The sequence below is a fragment of the Strix uralensis genome, chromosome 4, assembly GCF_047716275.1.
Source record: "Strix uralensis isolate ZFMK-TIS-50842 chromosome 4, bStrUra1, whole genome shotgun sequence".
Lineage (NCBI taxonomy): Eukaryota > Metazoa > Chordata > Aves > Strigiformes > Strigidae > Strix > Strix uralensis.
Genome location: NC_133975.1, coordinates 263892 through 283243, shown reverse-complemented (window position 1 = coordinate 283243; position 19352 = coordinate 263892). Strand labels below are relative to the sequence as shown.

Here is a 19352-nt window from a genome sequence, read left to right as displayed (position 1 = left end):
TGGCCCCGTCCTCTGCCCACACGGGCGTCTCCCAGCAGCACCAGTACGGCCACTCCCCAGCCCCACACTGGCTGTTGGGTCTGTGTGGGCAAGGGGGAGCATCCTGGCTCCCCGTGGGTACTGGGGGTTGCAGGGGATGGGGGGGGCAGCTCCCACACTGTGCTGGAGCCTCCCAGCCCTTCCAGGCTTCTCGTCCCACCCCAGAGAAGAGCCAGCAGCCGTTGGGGACATAGAACTGACAACTTTATCGAGAAAATAAAATTACGACTAAGAGATGGGTGTGAGAACTGCTGCCGGGCAGCTGGAGGCAGAGCCGCTGGGGCAGGGGCAGCCGCCCCGTCCCTGGGGTCGAGGGGCTCCCCGGGGCTCGGCCGGGCTGTGCAGGGGTGTGGGGGCCCAGGGCTGGCCCAGGGCAGAGCCGCGGGGGGAAGGAGCCAGGGCTGGGCGAGGGAGCAGGTTGGGACGGACTGGGAGCAGGGAGGGGCCCGGTGGGGGTGCAGGACCTCCCAGCCCATACCCGCGTGCGTCCCCGGGGGATGTGGGCACAGAGTCTTCTGGTCAGTGGTTGGGGTGGTCCCGGGCCGGGAGGGGCCGTTGTGCTGTGCCCCAGCACCAGCTCCCCGAGGTGGGGAAGGGCAGCCGGCAGCGGCCAGGCCGAGGCAGTCCCCGGCCGGGCTCGGTGGCGCCGGGGCTGGGCACGCGGCCTCCCCGCCGGCCCCCAGCAGCGGCCTCCCCGCCGTGTGGGGCGAGAGAGGGAGATGCCCGTTTGCCCCGGCGCTGGGGCCCTACGAAATCTGGTTGTTGAGCTGCCCTGGGTACTGCTCAAACCGCTTGTTGGCCTCCTCGCTGAGCGCATCGCCTGGGTGAGCAGAGGGTGAGAGCTGCCAGCGCTGCACTGGCCCTGCCACCCACCTCCCCCGCCCCGGGCCACCCTCCCGCAAGCCCCGCCGCCTGCCCCTCCAGCCCCACTGCCACCCCGCCTCCCGGGGCACCCCCGCCCGCCCCCTCGCCCCCACAGGCCGCGTCCCGGGCTGTTACCGATGTGGCAGCTGTGCACCCATATGCGGTGCCCGTCGTACTTGCAGTTGCATTTCATGGCGTTGTTGGTGAAGTCGCTCTCTGCCACCTCGAAGTTGGGGTTGATCACGACCTGTGGGGTGTGGGCCATGAGGGTCGCACCCCCCCCGCCCCTCGTTGGCTGGGCCTTCCTGGCCTTGGTGGAGCTGCTGCCCGCCATGTGGCCCCCCAGCCCTGGCAGGACTTGTCTCCCTGGCTGCTGTGGGGTGCGCAGGAGGCTCCCAGGAGCTGGCGGCTGCCTGGGGGGCGGGGGGGGTGTGACCCCGTCCCTGCACACCCTGTGCCCCTGAGTGGCGTTGCTGGGAGAGGAACGGGCTGAAGCCCTGCACGCCTCTGCGCACGGGGACAGGCGCTGCCCCACCGGGCTCCAGCCCGCTTGGAGAGTGGGGTGAGAGGGCCTGGGGCACATGGGGGGCTGGGGGTGCACGTGGGGCCGGGGTGGCTCAGCTGCAGCACCTGCAGGATGTAGTTGCCTGGCTTGACGTCTGTGATGTCGATCCACTGGCAGTCGATGTCGTGCCTGTACAGGTCCCAGCAGCCCACAGTGATGCCCTGCTCCCCAAAGTTGGCACACTCGTACCGCTTGGCCACGTCTGCGGGTGGGAGGAGAGCGCGGCTCATCCCTGCTGTGGCCCTGGCATGCGGCAGGGACGGGGACAGTGCCGTGAGGCCTCACAGCACCCACCTTCCTCGCACTCAGTGTCCTCCAGGCAGAAGCTGGCCTTGTGTCCCTCCGCCACCTTGGTGCCATTGGGTGTCAGGATGTCGTAGTGGGTGAAGATGTCCATGCTGTGGTAGTGCCTGCGGGATGGGGCCGGCAGCGCCCGGCTGCGCCAGTGCCCAGGCTGCGGGGAGCTCGGGGGGTGCCCGGGGCCCAGGAGACTCACCCTGCCCTGCAGAACCCCCCCTCGCTAGGGGAAGGTGCCCACGGCCCCCTCTCTGAGCTGCAGTGCTGCCAGGTCAGGCAGGGCTCAGTCCAGGTGGCCCTGGCAAGTGAAGAGCTCAGCCTACAGCCCCGTCCCTGCCTCCCCAAGGCCCCAGCCCCAACGTTGCTCATCCAGGGTCAGCCCTGAGCTGGAGCAGCCAAAACTGGACCCTGGGGCAGCAGAAGGGGCCTCAACTGGTGTCACCTTCACCTGTGTCACCCTCACCTGGCGTCACCTTCACCTGTGTCACCTTCACCTGTGTCACCCTCATCCAGCATCATCCTTGCCCAGCATCACCCTTGCCCAGAGTCACCCTCGCCCGGTGTCACCCTCGCCCGGCCCGCCGCAGCAGCACCATCACCCTCTCCCCACCGTTCCCCTGCCTGCGTGGTGCACGCACCGGTGGCACTCGTGCCAGACCCAGGAGTGCCGGCCGGCCTTGGGGCGGAAGTCTGCACGGCCATTGTTGTGGATCTGGGAGGAGAAACGGAGCAGGCGGCGATGCCCATAGGGCCAGTTGGCCAGTCGGGCCGAGCTGGAGAGGCAGTTCTCCTCGGCGGCGCAGTACAGCATGTGCAGCGGCCGGTCCTCGATGTACGCCGTCTCCTGCACCAGCGGGGCGTGCAGCAGCAGGTCGGAGGCGGCTGGGGGGCAGGCGGCAGCTCAGGGACCGATGGCCACACCGCTGCACGGGGGTGGTGGGGACACGGGCGGGGCGAGCACCCAGCGCAGGCCGGGGGGACGTGTGCCCTTCCCAGGCCGACCCTGCAGCCTCGCCAGCTGCAAACCCCATCGCCCGCAGCCCCTTTACCTGCAGCACCCCCCAGCCCCCCCACTCACTCTCGGAGCAGATGACCCCTGCAGCGAAGCGCGTGCCTGTGTTCCTGCAGCTGAGGCGGGGGCCGTGGTGTCGGCAGTGGCTCAGGGCCATCTCGTGGCCTGCACACTTCACCCCGCTCAGCACCATCTCCGTCACATTGCTGGCGTCCCAGTACCATGTCTCCTAGGGAGGGGGTGAGACAGGCAGGGTGGGGTGGCTGACTGCCACGGGTGCCCAGGCTCCGGCCAGCTCCCCGCCACGGCCCTGCCCACGCGCCCGGGCTGCCCATGAGGGTCCCGTCCCGCGGCACAGCACGGCCGCATCCCTTTGCCCACACACAGCCCCCATCTGGGAAGCGCCGGTGCCTTGTGCTCGCCAGGGCGTCACCCGGGGCCTCCCCGCCGGCACCTACCGTCACCGCATGCAGGGAGTAGCCCAGGCCCAGCTGGCGACAGGCCACCATCGCCTCCTTGGTGGTCCAGCCATCGCTGCACACCGTGCCCCACTTACTGCCTCGCTTCACCTCCACGCGGCCCTCGAATGCTGTCCTCCCGCCGGCCAGGCGGATCTGCGGGGGAGCCCTGGGGCCATCAGTGGCACCCCCGCCATGCCACCCTCCTCCCCATCCCGTCCCCATCCCTGTTCCCATCTCCATCCCCACGGAGCAGTGGTGGTGGCGGGTCGCTGCCCTGGCCGAGCTGGCGCTGGCACCTACTTGTAAGCCGTGGTTAGCGAATCCCAGCCCCAGCTGGCGACAGGCCACCATCGCCTCCAGCGTACCCCAGCCTTCGCCGCAGACCAGACCCCAGCGGGGCTGCTCCCCGTCGCCTGCCCCCACTGCCACCTCGACCCGCCCCTCGAAGCGGCTCCGGCCCCCGCTCAGCCGAATCTGCGGAGAAAGGCGGTGGCAGCATCATCATGTGGCAAGTGATGCTCCTGTGGCCACGTCCCGCAGGACAGTCATCCCCAGCCCCCGTCCCCATCCCCGGCATAGCCAGGGCCGTGCTGCGGCACCCAGACGGGCCCTGGGCTGGGGGTGTCAGGGCACATGGGGAGGGGGCAGCCAGAAGCACGGGCACAGCTTTGGTCAGCAGGGAACTCAACCAACATGGCAGGTTTGGGGGCAAGAAATTGCTTGTGACTTTGGGAATTGTCTCACCGAAGCAGGGAAAACCGGTTCATTTTGAAATGACATTCCCCTTTCAGAAATGACAGGTATGGGAGAGTTAAAAAAGGTTAAAAAGCCCAAAGTGGATGAAATGACAGGCCAGGGCAAACAGGAACATGCGGCTCCATTTGCTCATTTCATCATCAGTAAAAAAAATCTCCTAGTTGGCCCACAGTGATTTTTTTCCTGGTGCTTCTGCTGGGGAGCTGACAGGGGCTGGCAGCAGCGAGAGCAGCAGGGAGCAGCAGCCCCACCCCACCCACCCAGCGGGGCTCCATGGGGTGCCCACAGCCCCCCCCAGCCTCCCGTCCCCCCCCACCTCACAGGAGCAGCTTGGGGCTCCCACCCACAGACTCCCCAAGCCCCCCAGGGCGGCCCTTGCCTCAGGCCAGGGGGAAACGTGCGCACCAGGGTCTCGTAGCCCATGTAGGGGATGTTGCAGCGGATGGCCGCATCCTCTGTGTGCTTGCAGTCCTCCTGCGTGATGTTCTTGAAGGGGCAGCTCCAGAGGGACTTCTCGGTGCCCAGGCACTGCACCTCGTTCAGGTGGATGGGTCCTGTCCCTGCCAGGGGCACCGCCGAGCTCAGGGCCCGGTGACACAGGGACGGCCCCGTGGCTGCCCCTCGGCTAGCAGCGAGGGAGCACTCCTGGCCCCCACGGCTGCTGCCCAGCTCGAGTGGCCGCAGCCCCCTGGGGATGCTCAGGGCCAAGCCCGGTGCCACGCAGGACTGGCAGCCGGACACCCAAGGGACCAGCCCGGCCATGGCTCCCCGCAGCCCAGCAGAGCCCTGCGCCTGGACAAGCGCCTCGCCTGCAGCCCCAGGAGCGCGATGCCTGGCCCCTCCGCCCCAGCAGCCTCACCTTGGCCCATGCGTGCCCCGGTGAGGGCCTCCTTGGCGCTGCCGAAGCCCAGCTCGCGGCACACCACGCTGGCCGACAGCAGGTTCCAGCGGTCATCGCAGATCGTGCCCCACTCACTGTTCTTGAGCACCTCGACGCGGCCCTCGCCGACCTTCGCGCCGCCCTTCAGCCGGATCCGTGGCTACAGGGGAGCAGGGTCAGGGCACGGCACAGCACAGGGGTTGCGGGCCATGACTCTGGGGTGTGCAGGGGCAGGACACCGTCCCCACCTCCTGCTCCGTGAGCTGGTCACCCAGGGACCCACACACCTGCCCTCGGGTGCAGGCCGGGGGACAGAGCCCTGTGGCGGGGCAGCGGCCAGCTGTGGGACACCGCAGGACTCGTCCCCCTCCCCGCGGGGCTCACCTGGCCCTGCAGCTGTTGGCGCTGCTTCTTCTTGTGGGCGCTGCCAGTGGCGAAGAGGGGCCCAGGCATGCAGCTGACGACGGCGGGCATGCCGGCGCCACAGGCGGCCGAGGCGTTGCCCTGGTAGAACTCGAAGGTGCACATGGAGAGGTGCACCTCTGTCCCCGCACAGGACACCGAGTGCAGGCGGTAGTTGAGCTGCTGCCGCTCCGTGAACAGCCTGCAAGGAGGGAGGAGCCCTGAGACACCACCGGCATGGCCAGCTGGCAGCAGAGGTGTCGACGGCCACACTGCCTGCAGCTGCACGTGCTGCCCGCGCCCCTCGCCATGTCCCCCAGGGAGAGACGTGCCGTGTCTGCAGGTGCCCGCCCCTCGCCAGCCGCCTGCCCCACGTCCCCGGCAGCATGGGGACACGCACAACTCCGGCAGGGCTGAGTGGGGCTCCTGGCACTCAGGCTCTCCACTGGAGCCATTTACCTCTTCCTGGACCCTACGTCCTCCCTGCGCTTTTGTTTAGGCTGAGATTTGGAGGCCAGCCTGGAAAACAGAAAACAACCATCAAGGAGCCCAGGGCCTCTGGCTGCCACCTCCGCCGGCTGCAGTGACACGGGGAGCACAGCCGGCCCCGGCTTTGACTGAAGACAACTGGGCACATTGGCCCCTGAGGGAGACTCATGCACGTCCCCTTCACGTCACACATGGGTGACAGCAACGTGAGACAACTGCCCTGCACAGCAGTGATGCAGTTTCCTGCCCACATCCCACCAGGAAACTGCTGGATGCAGCAACATCCCAGGCTGCCTTGTCACACAGCAGAAGATCAAACACCAGGGCAATGATTTGATCTGTCGGGTGCAAGTGAGGTGTGTCCATGTCCTTGTCCAGACACCAGACAACGTCACTGCACCGTGCTCCGAGGGGGGCAGGATGCCCCACAAGCGCAGCACCAAGCAAGCAGTGCGGGCGGCGGGCACCCTCCCCAGTGCTGCAGGCACGGTGGGACACGCTCAGGCTTGCAGGGACCCCCCACCAGCGACGGGAGCTCCTGGGGTGCACACTGCACGGTGCGGGGAAGATGAAGTTGCCCAGGGCCCGGCGCACACATGATGGTCCCAACGCACTCAAATGCTTTGCTTCGCTCGGGGAGGAAGATGCCGAGCAGGGCCAAAACCCCAGGGAGCGCAAGGAGTGGAGCAGAGTACCCCAAAACAGGGAACTGACAGCCTCCCAGGGACAAGGCAAAACCAAGTCTGGCAACTGAGCCCGCTGGCCAGTGGTAGGTTTGCATCAGCCCGCACAGGCTGCAAGCCCCAGGACACAGCCCAGGACATCAGCCAGAGGACAGCAGCGCCCATTCACACTCATGAAGCCACATCTCAATCCTGCAGCCAGTTCTGGGTCCCCAGCACAAGAAATTCATCAACTAAGAGGAGTGGGCCCTGGGCAGAGCCACCACGGCAGTCAGGGCTGGAGGAGAGATGGGGGAGCGGGGCTGCCAGCAGGCCAGAGCCTGGCGCTTCCAGCCACGGGAGGGAAGAGCACAAAACAGGCGTGATTGTCAAGGCGAGGTTCAGACGTGGTGTAAGGAAAATTTTTTCCCCACGAGGGCTGTTCAGCATTGGAGCAGAGGCCACGAGGCTGCAGGATCTCCATCCTTGGAGGTTTTCAAAAGCCAAGGGGATGACATCCTGGGCTGACCCTGCTCCATGTGGCAGGACCAGGACTCCCCGAGGTCCCTTCCAGCCTGGATTATCCTGTGACCCCACATACAACTGCAGCCGTGCAAACCAGCGCGTGGCTTTCAGGAGGCAGCTCCTGCTCCGGGTAGAGGGGAGGGAGCAGACCCCAGACTCATGGATTTCATGAAGCATTTCACCCAGTGCTGCAGGGGAAATACCCGCTCCCTGGAGAAGGGGCAGTCAGCATCAAATCAGAGACTTAACAGCACATTGCAAAGAGTGGGACCCGTGGAGGGGGTCTGAGGAGACCCCCCGGGCTGATCCCGTCTGGATTTCCATCACCACTGCAGGAGCTGGTGATGGCGCCTCTTGGGGACACAAAGCTGGGAAGTGCCACAACAAAGAGCTCACAAGGGGTTCGGAGCATAGGGAAGGTGGTGGGACCAGGGCATGGTCATGTGCTGGGGGCAGAGCAATGTCTCCACGCAGCCGTGGGCTCAGGCAAGAGGTGCCAGGCCATGGCCCAGAGAGGATGGTCTCTGGCTTCCTGAACCCACCACCAAATCCGGCAGCAGGGCTTAGGGATGGAGGGAAAGGACAGCCAGACTATCCCTTGGGACTGGCAGAAAGGCAGCAAGAGTGGGTTGGCAGAGGGTGCAAGAGACCCTGAGCAGATGCAGCGCTCAGGACAAGCCTGTCACGGTGCCCATCACCCCGGCACCCAGCAGGGCTGAGCAAGCGCTCCCATGCCTGCACCCGCCCACCCTGCGGGGAAGGGAGGGGTGCGCAGCCTTTCCAGCTTCCCCACTGCTTTCTGCAGAAAGCAGCCCATTTCCACAGTCCTCCCTCCCCATCTGCCAGGAGAGATGGCTCCGCTCCGAGGCCAGGATGCTGTGGCCCCCTCCACACCTCCCAGGGGGTCCTGCCCACAGCGGGTCTGTGCCGCAGACCCTGACCCCCCTGCCAGGACCCCTGCCCGGTGCGTGGGACATGGCCAGCCTGGGAGAAAGACTGTCTCTGATGGGGGATGGGGGACCCTGGTGCGCACAGGCAGGTCCCAGCGGGGTGGCGTTTGTCCTGCTTGCCCAGCACAGCCCGGGCCCTTGGTCTGCTCCATCCAGATCCATTTGTGCCAGGATCTGTTGTGATGGCAGAGACCGGTGGGGCCAGCCAGCCCAGCTCTGCCAAGGGCTCAGCAGATGGGGCGCCCCAGCCCCTTACCTGCTGCCCGGCCTCAGGCTCCGGCCCTTCATCCCGGCCGCACGCCTCAACCGCCTGCAGGAGCAACACCGCGGCTGCCTGGTCAGCGCGCATGCAGCACTGGCACCGTGCCACGGGCAGTGGGTCCGTGCCCACGTCCCTGCAGCCCTCGCTCGGGCCATTGTGCTGTTGGAGCATCCCTGCCTGGCTCACTGCCAAACCTCCCCTCAGATGGGGACCCCCAAACTCTGTGCTGGGGGGAAATGTGGAGGTACAACAGCTGCCGTCTCGAGCAGCCTCTGCGGTGGCGCATGGGGCAGGTGGGCAGCCATGGCCACACCACAGGCCCCTGGCTTGGCTAGCAAGAGCCCATATGGCCAGCTGGGGCTGGGACTGACAGGCAGCAGGGATGGGAGGGATGCTGAGGAGCCACAGTGCCCAACAGCATGGCCCCTGCTGTTCCCCCGGCACTGCCCCATGTCCCTGGCACTGTCCCCAGCCCTGCCCCAGCCCCATGCTCCCAGCTCTGCTCTGACACCCCGCGGGCTCCCTGACGGTCTCACTCACTTGTAGAAGTTCCTGTTGACCTTCTTCTCAGCAGGGAAGCCCATCATGCCGCAGACGACGCGGCTGTTCTGGCTGTTCCAGCCCTCGTCGCAGATCTGTGCCCAGCCATCCTTGTAGCGCACCTCCACGATGCCCTCCGTCACCGGCAGCTGCCGCCGGCCCCCAGCCACCACCGGCCGCAGGCGCACCTCCTCCACGTGGCTCTGCTCGCTCTGCGGGGCACAGGGCAGCCCAGGCTTGCGTGGCAGCCCGCTGCCCCAGCTCCCTGCCAGCCCCTTCCCAGGAACGCCCCAAGGATGTGGGCACCCATGGGAGACAGGGACCCCAGTCCCTGGTGGAGAACAGGGACGGGCAGGTCCTGCGTCCCTGCAGACCACATCCGATGTCCCTGGGTGGCCGAGGAACCAACCCCATCCTGTGCAGCCAGAGCCCCACATCCCCCCGACCCCCAGGTGCATCTCCTGGGAGCACAGCTGGGCAAGCCAGTGCTGCCGTCCTGCCACCTTGGGACCCTGCACCCCAAGGGAGGGTGCCCAGACCACCCGCCCAGAGCTGGAGAGCAGCTGGGGTGCTGGGACATGGCCACAGCCCCCCTCGCCTCGCAGGAGACCTGCCATCCCGTGCCCAGAGCTGTGCCATGGCCCCATGCCCAAGCCACGTCCTGAGCAGAGCCTCGTCCTGCACAGGCACTGTGGCTGGGGGGGGACAGGGGCCCACAAGAGCTGGTCTGAGAAACAGAGTCTGGAAGAGGGAAAGAGGGAGAGGAAGAGGCCAAGCGTGCTGGAGGAGCGGATCTGGGACTGAGGATCCCCGGCAGGCAGGAGAAAGAAGAAAACAGGGTGCAGAGGTGTGAGACAGACCCTTGGCCCAGAGAAGCTGTGGGGGGAAGCAGCAGCTCAGGATGCTCAGGGTGGCCGTGGCAGCTCCATGCTCCCAGGCAGGGCAGGGGAGGGATGTGCCTGCTGCCAGGCTGCCCGCTGGCTCCTGCCTGCTCCCTGCAGCCCCGGAGCCGGGTTGGGCTGGGTGCACCCCAGGGAAATGGGTGCTCAGGCGACTCAGGGGCACCGTGGATCTGGGGGGCCAGGCAGTGGGGGAGCACATTCCCCTCTCCATGGAGAGATGGGGACAGTCCGTGTGCTGGGGCTGGGGGGGGGCACTGACACGATCCCCTGGTCCTGCCCGCAGGAGCCAGCCAGCGTGTGGTGGGGAAGCTGCCTCCCAAATATTCAAGGGGGACTGAGGGCTGGTGGGGCTGCACGTGGCAGGGCTCGGGCAGCCAACTCTGTATGACCCTGGGCAGCACCGGCCACCCACCCTGGCCAGCAGCTTCCTCACCTCGATGATGTTGGAGTCCTTGAAGCCTGGGATGCGCTCATCCTTGCAGATGACACCTGCATCTTCCTCATGGCTGCAGTCGCTGTTCCCCCAGCCCCGGTGTTTGCAGTCCCCGATGCTCTTCTCACCGCCGGCACAATTCACGTTGTCCAGCCAGATCCGCCCTGCCAGGCACCAGGGCCGGGGTGAAGGGGGGCCAAACCCACGCAGCATCCCCTGGGAGCGGGGAAGGTGCTGGTGGAGCACAGCCAGGGCCTGCACAGGGGTGCAGCAGGGGCGCGGATATGGGCTGGGGGCAGCCCTCCCTTGGCAGCCCTGCCCTGAGGCCAGCGAAATGCCACGAGCAAAGCCCTGAGCGGGGGATCCGCAGACGTGGAGCTTCCACATCCCCAAGAGGCTGCTCTGCCACCACAAAGCTCCCCATAACGTGCGCCCCGGGGTTGGTACAGCCCCTCACCTGCACCGTACCCCACAGCAGCCCCGGCACATGCAGCCCTGCAGCCGCAGCATGTGTCAGCGACCGCCCCACGCCCCGGATACCCGCAGGGCAGCTCACACAGACACGTGGAGCCTCGTCGCCTGCGTTGCGTGTGTGTACACACGCGTCTTCACACCCCCACTGCGCACACCCGCAATGCTGGCACTCAGCACACGCAAGACCTGCCCCCCCGCCCCGCCAACAGTGCCCGCAGACCTGCGGCACGCACAGCCCCCAGTGGCAGCGGCCAGGCTGGCCCCCACCCATGCAGAACAGGATGGCTGCACCCACCGCCCTCTTACCGACGCCTTTGCCGTACTTGGCGCTGTGGGCCCAGCCGGTGGCAGCCACAAAGCCGAGGTGCCGGCACAGTACGTGTGCGTTGGCCAGCGTGAAGTCGTCGTCGCAGATGGTGCCCCACTCGTCATTGTAGAAGACCTCGACACGGCCCTCGTTGTGCTTGCGGGGGTAACCAGCCAGGCGGAATTTCAGCTGGGGGCCGGGGCCATGCGTGGGGGCCGGGGGGGTGGACTGGGTGCTGCCCACCCACAGCCACACGCTCAGCAGCACCAGCAGCTCCTGCCGTGCCTGCGGGCCGCAGCTTCCCATGGCAGCTCGGCTCTGCAAGGGCAGGAAGGGTCAGAGCATGCTGGACGCTGAAGCACCAGCTCCCGTGGCGCAGCCGGCGCTGGGCGATCCCCCCACTCACACGCGGCTCCGCTCCGTGCCAGCACACCCGCGGGTCTCGTCCCTGGCCAGAGCCAGCCCACCCTCTCTGCCCACCCGGTGCCTCCCACACACAGCCCCCGCATCGGCCCGGCACCCCCCGGGCTGCTCTTGGCCGGGGATCTGCCCAGAGCCCCCCCGGCACCTCGCGCCCCTCCACGAACGGCCACTACCAACATCCCACCACGCCACCAGGTTGCATCTCCCGCGCCAAAGGCAGTGAGGGCGGACAGGCAAAGGGGTGTGCGTCACCCCCGGGAGAGCCAGCTGGGAGGGAGGGGGATCGGCTGCCAGAGCAGAGCGGGCTGGCACAGGACCAGGGCCCAGGGAAAGCCCGGCTGGGCTGGCCAGGAGCTTGACCCACCACGAGCCACACAAAGGCCGCTGGCGGCGAGGGGCTGCCAGCCCAGGCTCCTGCCCACCGTGAGGAGCGAGGCAGCCGCGGCCTTTCACATTCCTCCCTGCGCGGCATTTCTCCAGCTCTGCAATAACATCTGCAGTTCCCTGAATACCTGAGGGAGATGTGGTATTCCTGCACCAGTCCCATCAGCAAACAATGGTGAAAACACTTCTCTGTGAACCGCCATCCCTTCCCAGCACTACTCCAATTTATCCCGTCAGGGACCACTTTAACCCTGCGGGTGCCACAACAGCCCAGGAATGGCATTTCTGCTGCAGGCTGTGCTTTGACTTTTGACGGCAAAGCTCTGATGCCCAGCACTGCCGAGGACCCACCTGCCTCCTGTCACCGCAGCATCACGTCACTCTTCCAGCCAATCCCTCCACGGGTCGGAAAGCACACCCCCAAACCTGGGACCCTCCCGGACAGGCCCACCAGAAATCCGTCTCTGCATCCTACATCCCCCAGCCCGAGAGCAGACCCTGCATGCCATGCTCACACTGATCGGGCTTGTCATTAGACCTTAGTCAAAAAGAGCAAGGACTGGTTTACCCACAAGTAGGGGTGATTTAAGACTCCAACGTTCAGCTCCAGGGTTACAGAGGAAGAAAAACAAATGCGAACCCCGCAGGTGCTCCCGGCATGGGGCTGTGCCGCAGGGACCCTTCCCGCAGACCCTCTCCACAGTGCAGTGCGCTGCCTTGCCCGGCACGCTTTCCCGCAAGCCTCCATCCCCGCGCCCTCACGGCTCGCTGCCCCCGTGCCAGTCTGGTGGGACCTCAGGGCTGTATCAGGGCATCCTCGGGGACCACGGCTGCAATTTGGGTGCCGGCTGTAGGAGCCCCTTTCCCTGGACTGGGGCCTGTCCGCGCATTGCCCTGTTCCTCCCAGCCCCTTGGCACCTGTGGGGTGGCAGCAAGGTCCCTGCAGCAGCTTTGGGAAGGGGCCCTTCACAGAGCGAAGGCACCGGGGGGTCCCCCCTCAGACAGCACAGCCTCTCTGGGCCCTCAGCGCCAGCCTGGCCACCAGCACCGGGCTGGGGGCTGGCATGATGTACCCACTGCCCCGCCGGCACCTGGGGCAGGGTCTCTGCAGAGGCTCCGCTAGCAGGAACCAGCCCCGCTCCTGCTCTGGTCACTTTTCCAGACGATGGAGGCTGGGTCACCCCTCCAGCCTCTCGGAATGCCTCCTGGACCCAAGGCAAGGACAAACCAGGACAGTGGCCAGAGACAGCCCCTTTCCACGCCCATCGCACCAACAAAAACCCCTGAAGGGGCCCAGACCTGCTGCCTGCCCCCGCTTCAGGCATGTGCTGCATTGGAGGTGCCACCAAGAGCAGCAAGTGCCTTGGGGCGAGCGCCCGGTGCCTGCAGGGAGAGAGGGTGAGGGGTAATGAGAGGACTGACACCACCAGTCCAGGCCAATTCGAGACACTGTGGTGGCCCTCGGGGCAATCACATCAGCACCAGGTCCAGCTCTCCCCTCTCTCACAGCCCGGGGGACTCAGGAATGCACCCTGGCCCAGGGCAGCCCGCAGTCCTGGGGTGCGTGGGAGCTGGCTCCGGGCTCCCCACACCTCGGCTGCCTGCTTTGGCACTGCGAGAACAAAACAAAGCCCAGCAGGAAGCATATTTGTGGGCAGGCAGCAGGGAAACGCTTTGCTGAACCTTTTAATCAGCCTGTTATGGCAGGAGAAAGAGGAGGGCAGGCGCAAAGGGCCACCCCAGCCCTGCCAATGGCTCGGGGAAGGGGGTCTCTGGGCTTGCCAGGGGCAGACAGGGCAGGAACACCCCATCCACACCTCTGCTCTGCCTGGGAAACACCGAAGGGATGAGTTTACCATCTCACAGGAGTAAGAAAACAATTCTTATTCCACCCACCAGTCACCGAGGGGACATCCCCCCTGTCCAAACGAAGCACTGTAAATCCTCAGAGCTATACCGCTTTTCACAATGCACAAATTTGGGCCCTTTCGATGCTAACTCTAACACACCTTGGGAGACTGGGGAAGCTGCAAGCGCATGAGGACTTCACCAGCACCTGCACTGAACAAGCAAGATTCTCTCCTCCGATGTGGACGGCAGGCAGGCTGGCTTCAGGCTGTTTTGCAATGGGTCAGCAAAACACTAAAGGACAGCAGCACAATTAACGCCAATCTCCACAGTTCTGCAGAAATAGCCCGTGTCAGAAAGCTGGTGTGACCTTTTATGAGATCACAGGTTTGGTTAATTGGAGTAACTGTGTTGATATAACAGGCTGAGACTGGAAGGCATTCAATTCATCTTGCACCACCTTTTAATGAATAATTAGCACTCAACGAAATCAGTGCACCCTCTACTAAGTAGATTAAAACTGGTCACCTGCTGGAACTGAAATGTGGTTACAACGGGGAAGTCGCCATTCAGGGGCTTTCTGGTGAGGATCACATGCTTTTCAAAGCAAAACCCTCTCTGGAGGGGGAAAAAGTCCTCTCCTGCGAAGACAGAAATGGGTGGGAGTGTGCACTGTGATGGGGACAGCCTGGCAAAACAGCACCATGCAGCCTAAATCCTTGGCTACAAGGAAAATTTAAGTCCGTGCATTTAGGAACAAGGCACGTAGGACCGGTGAGCAGAACACACCACGCAAGAAAGTGCTTGGGTTTTGTGCAGCAAAGCGTCGCCTCCACGGAGCCCCAGGCCCCACGGAGCCCCGGCAGCACGACCACCAGGCTCTGGTGGTCCGGACGGGATCACTGACGCCAGTGACACGGCGTGACAACAGGTCTCAGCCCCAGCCCTGCAGTGATGTGGGGCAGCCCCACGTGTGCCTGCGGCCCCACAGCCCTGCCCAGAGCCCCGGGCCCACAGCCGGCTGGGCACGGGGACGGCCAGAAGAGCTGATGCTGGGAGGGCAGCACCGTGGTGGGGGGGTGAGAGCCACGGGGCTGTGTGAGGCCAGGACAAACGTGCCCCAGCCCAGGACCCCAACCCCAACAGCAGCAGCAGAAGGTGCCCCGTGTCAGGGCAGGACATCCTGCTGCAGCCCTGCTCTGCCACCTCAGCTCAGCTACCTCAGCCTCTGTGTTTGAAAGCCTACTGTGGGTTTCTCTGCCTCACAGTTCTTCAGTTGCTTCTGAACCTGCTCAGACTTCTACCATCCGTTTCTGCCTTAAACCCAGCTCACTGCCCCCCTCAGCACTCTGTTCCCGGGTCATGGCTTTCCTCTGCTCAGGCTCCAGCGTCCCTCACTCCCACCTCTGCCCTCGCAGCTCAGCCTGTCCTCACCTCCCGACACTCATCTTGGAATTTCCCAGTGAAATGCCCGGCCGAGCTCTGCCTGGGCCCGCAGCACTTCCCACACCCAGCCCAGGACAGCTGTCGGGCAGCATGAACTCCCCGGAGCACGGCCCAAGCTGCCTCCCCGTTCCTGCACTAACCCCTTCTCTGAACGTGCTCTGAGCCCATGTGCCAGGGCGCTCCGGCTAACAGGGCTCTCATTGTCCAGATCACTTTTTCCATTTTCTGAAACGCAAACAGTGCGTTTACTCTTCTCCAGCCATGTGACGCTGCCCGACTCCCCCGCTCCGCTGGCAGGCTCTGCCCGCTCCTGCCTGCTGCTCCCAGACAGGGAGTCCCCCCCAGACCCGGCGGGTCAGCCCCGGGAGCTGCGGCCCAGACCTGCAGGTCAGCGGACGGGGCTGCTCCGTGCGCAGCGTCCCCTGGGTTCAGCCCCTTTCTGCAGCCTCACGGCACAGCCGTCCTGCCGCCTGCCACCAGACCTGTCTGGGCTGGGGCTCTTCGGCCGGGACAGACAAGCTGGGGGGGTCCCTCCACCCTGCAGGGGCTGATCACCCAGCACCAGAGACCCAAGGGGGATTTCCCACCTCCTTCCCACCTCTGGCCAGGGGAGGGTGCCCCCAGTTGCCCAGCCTTCACAAGCCATCCCTGCCGAGAGCACAAGGGCAACAGGTCCCGCCCAACCAGCACAGGGGCCACCAGCAGCACGGCTGGAGGACAGGAGCTCTGGTGCTCCCAGAGGAGCAGGAATCTGCAGGAGCCACGCACGTGCCCAGCGAGGGCGAAGGGCAGAGGTGCAGACAGCCTGGGGACAGGGCAGGGGCAGGGGGCCGGGAGTCGCCTGGGGGAGGGACGGGGGTCCGGGCACGTCCCCTGGCTGCTGCCGCCGCACATCTTGGACAGGAGCTGGGCACAATCCTGCCCGGCCTCACCTCCCCAGTGCCCCGGCTGTCCTGCTGCCAGCTGCCTCCAGCCAGGGGCCACCTCCTCTCACACTGGGGCTCCTGCCAGAGCCGCCGGCCAGCCCGTGCAGTGCTGTGCTGAGCCGTGCCGTGCCGCGCTGAACGTGCCGGCCCCGGCGTGCGAGTCCGCTCAGACACACGGCAGCACTCAGGCTGCAAGTGGAAAGGGCTTGGGAGGACAGGCTGGCCCTGAGCGAGAGCCGGGCGTGGGAGCGGGAGAGCAGCCCAGGTCCTCGCCGCTGCCCAGGAAACCTCAGGAATGTCCCGGCCGGGCGTGTGCAGGGCCCCAAGCCACCTCCCAGCCCGCGGCACAGCTGGTGGGGTGTCCAAGAACCCTGCGGGGCCAAAACCCCGGGGCCCCTGCACCTCCCCACCTTCAGCCCCGCACTGCCGAGGCCGGCACGGGTGCAGGGACCCTTCGGTGCCAAGGGCAGCCCCGCACGGCAGCGGGAGCCACGGCACTGCTCGACCCACTCCCACGCCAGCCCCGCTGGCTCTGCCTGTCCCAGCAGATGACGTTGGTTCCTGTGTCCCCCCAGGACAGAGCCACCCCCGGCCTGCAGCCCTCCCAGCCAGCACTGCCCCCACCATCGCTACGCTCCCCCAGCTGCATCTCACACAGCGGCTGCCCCTCCAGAGGCTCGACTGTGCCAGGAGGGGTGAGCGGTGCCGACGAGGGGTGCCCGGAGCCACGGGGGGTTGCTGGCTCCCAGGGACTGTTCAAATCTGATGTGCTGTTTGGCACTCACTGGACACTCCGAGGGACATCGGTCTGCCCCAGTGAAACCCTAGTGAACGTCAAACAGACCCCAGGAAAGGGGCAGCTCCCGACTGATGAACCGGGGCCCCTGGCAGGTCAGCGTGTTTGATCAGCTTGCATTAGGGCAGCCGAGCGCGGGGCATCCCTGCGGCACAGCGACAACATCCCAGGCCACGGCAGCGGGGAAGGGCCAGGCACGGTGGGGCCCGCAGGAACCCGCTCTCTCAGCAGCTGGGGACACGGAGCAACCCAGGCAGTGACAACTGGAAGGACTCTGAGAAGAGCAGCACAAGCGACCGAAGACCTGGGAAACCTGCCAGCACTAGGAGGAAGAAGCTCCCTCTGTTTATCCTTGGGAAGTTTAAGGGGTGACACAGTCACACTCTGCCGAGGCCTGCGCCAGGACATCCCTGAGAGCGTGGGGTTGTGTCCCCAGCACTCGGGGCAGGAGAAGGTCTGGTGGGTCCCATGGCTTCAGGCGCTGGGCTCCTTCCCCCCCTTCTCCCCAGGGCCCCGGCACACACAGCCCAGCGCTGGCCTTTTCGCAATCCCAGCTGCCTGGATGGGCCTGCCTCGTTCTTGCTGCTTCCTGGCAGCCATGGGGTGCCGGGAGCGTGTGTGCAGAAGCTGGGAGAGCCCCAACACCCCCACCCCGCTCGGTGGCCTGCAGGGACCCCATGAGCTCAGATCTCCAGGGTGAGCACAGCCAAGGTCTGGAAGGCAGCAGGGCTCCCCAGCTGAACTGGTCTCAGAAGGACCAGGGTGCAGCCCAGGGCCACCACAGAAGCCTGGGCACCCTGGCCAGCTCGGTGACACCTCAGAACACCACCCACCTCCCGCTGGCTGGGACCTCCCTGCCCCGACGGCAGCATGCCTGTCCACGCCACCCCACAGCCTGCCCCCATCCCCGGCAGCGACAGGGACGCTGCTGTGGGCAGCACAGGCCGGCTCCTGGGGCATCAGCTGGGGCAGAGCACCGAGGGCTCGCCGGTGTTGAGCCCCCCTTCCCCTGCTGACCCTGGGTCCAGCCCCAGTGGGCTGCCTGATGTCCCCCTGTCCCGCCATCACTCCCTAAGCCAGGGCAGGTCACAGTACAGCTCTCTGCCGTTCCTAACACCATCCAGGGCCCTCGGCTCTGCCATGGACTTGCCTGCTCTGCTCCGGGCTCCCCTGGGCTCTTGGAGGGGCAGCCCTGGGGACAACCAGCTGCTGCCGGGAGGGGAAGACCCTGGAGGAATGTGCAGGCACTGCAGCCATCAGCCACATGGTCTCAATGGCCCGGACAGGCTGGGGGGCGAGCGGCGGGTCTGGGGGGCCCGGGCACCCCGGAGAAGAGGAGCAGCCTGCCTGGAGCTACTGGGAGATGGGCGACCTGCTCAGCTGCCCGCCCGCTCCTCTGGGGAGGGGCAGAGCCAGCAGCCCTCCAGCCCTCCCTCCTCACATCCCTTCATCCCTCCTCTCCCCAAGGGCCACAGCAAATTCCATCTTCATGGAAATCCTGAGTCTCCACCGGCCTTTGTAAACCACAGCTCAGCAAACGCTCCTCCCGCAGCTGGCGCAGCCCGCGAGGGTACCACAGCCCCGACGAGGCACCCCGCGAACCTGCGGGGTCTGCTGGGCGCCCTGCCCACCGAGCACGCGGGAAGCGCACCCTGCCTGCCCTGCCCTCACCCCCCCCCGCCTGCCCTGCCCACACCCTCCCACCCGGGGACCGGCGGCGCAGCCACGGGCATCGCACCGCGCACGATGCCCGCGCCCTGCAGCCAACACCGGGCACCCTCCCTGCGGCCGCGGAACGGCGGAGCCCGCGCCCCGGCACCCCACGGGCACCCCACGGACACGCTCCCACGCCCGGGGGTTTGGGGCGGGGAAACCGGCCCCACGCAGCCCGGCCCGGCCCCGCAGCCGCCACACGAGACACGCAGCGCCCCCCCCCCCGCCGGCTCCGCTCCGCGACCCCGCCACAGCCCCCCGACAGCCCCCACCCGCGGCCCGGGGGGCTCCGCGGGGGCCGGGCAGGGCTCGGCGCATCCAGCCCCGCCGCCCCCGGGCCGGTCCCGCTCCGCTGCCCCGGGCGGTACCTCTTGTCCCCGCGGGCTGCGCGGCTCCGGCAGCGCCGAGCGAGAGCGACCAGACGAGCCGAGCCGAGCCGAGCCGAGCCGCCCCTCTCCGCCCTGGCCCGCCCCGCGCCGTGCCCAAGTGTCCGGGGCCGCCCCGCCACCCCGGCCCCGGCCCGGCCCCGCAGCCCGGACGGCAAGGATGGGCCCCGCGCCCCCGTCCCACCGCCCCGGGATGGGGCCGGCCCCATCGGGGCCCCCGCCCCGGCCGGGCTCCACTCCGCTCCGGGGGCGGGGGTGGGTCTGCCCGCTGGGGGTGGGGGGCGGGCAGCCCCGGGCCTTCCTCGGGCCAGCCCGGCCCCCCCCGCCCGCCTGCGGAGGGTCCCCGGGCCTCGCTCCCCCGCGTGGCCGTGGGCGCTGGGTTCCCACCAGCCCGGGGGCACCGAGGAGCTCCTCGCCCAGCCCGGGTGACCCTCGGCAGCGCCGGGGATGGGGACGGGGCTCCGGGCACGGCAAACCGGGGAGTGCGAAGGCGCAGGGGAGGGCAGGGCTGACCGACGCCCCCCCTCCCCCCCCCCCCCCCCCCCGGTCTCTTGGCCACCCCTGCTCCAACCTCCCCCTCGCCCGTGGGCCCGGGGGCAGCTGGCTTTGG

General features: G+C 66.9%; 1 protein-coding gene across 3 annotated transcripts; it reads right to left on the bottom strand.

The window, feature by feature from the left end:
- Window positions 1–225: 225 nt before the first annotated feature.
- LOXL3 (lysyl oxidase like 3) lies at window positions 226–18875 on the bottom strand. Of its 3 annotated transcripts, none has more exons than XM_074865288.1 (16): window positions 18725–18875; window positions 10820–11138; window positions 10040–10203; window positions 8705–8916; window positions 5736–5795; window positions 5259–5478; window positions 4854–5034; window positions 4400–4554; window positions 3539–3712; window positions 3236–3391; window positions 2844–3006; window positions 2404–2647; window positions 1763–1878; window positions 1534–1670; window positions 1039–1150; window positions 226–859 (listed from the first exon to the last, which is right to left on the bottom strand). In XM_074865288.1, exons 2-16 carry the CDS (start codon window positions 11124–11126, stop codon window positions 786–788), a joined length of 2475 nt encoding a protein of 824 aa, XP_074721389.1. In that variant the 5' UTR covers window positions 11127–11138; window positions 18725–18875; the 3' UTR covers window positions 226–785. The 3 variants fall into 3 exon arrangements, with proteins under 3 accessions (XP_074721389.1, XP_074721388.1, XP_074721390.1); XM_074865287.1 differs by lacking the exon at window positions 5736–5795 and adding an exon at window positions 1965–2063; XM_074865289.1 differs by lacking the exons at window positions 3236–3391; window positions 5736–5795.
- Between the last annotated feature and the right edge of the window lie 477 nt (window positions 18876–19352).

Excerpts from the sequence above, each read along its gene's own strand:
- LOXL3 (XM_074865287.1), bottom strand. The coding sequence starts at position 11,126 with ATGGGAAGCTGCGGCCCGCAGGCACGGCAGGAGCTGCTGGTGCTGCTG. Across the intron at positions 10,204-10,819 it reads CAAGTACGGCAAAGGCGTCG|GGCGGATCTGGCTGGACAAC; the intron begins GTAAGAGGGCGG and ends GGTGCCTGGCAG. Across the intron at positions 4,555-4,853 it reads CGGGGCACGCATGGGCCAAG|GGACAGGACCCATCCACCTG; the intron begins GTGAGGCTGCTG and ends TGCCCCTGGCAG.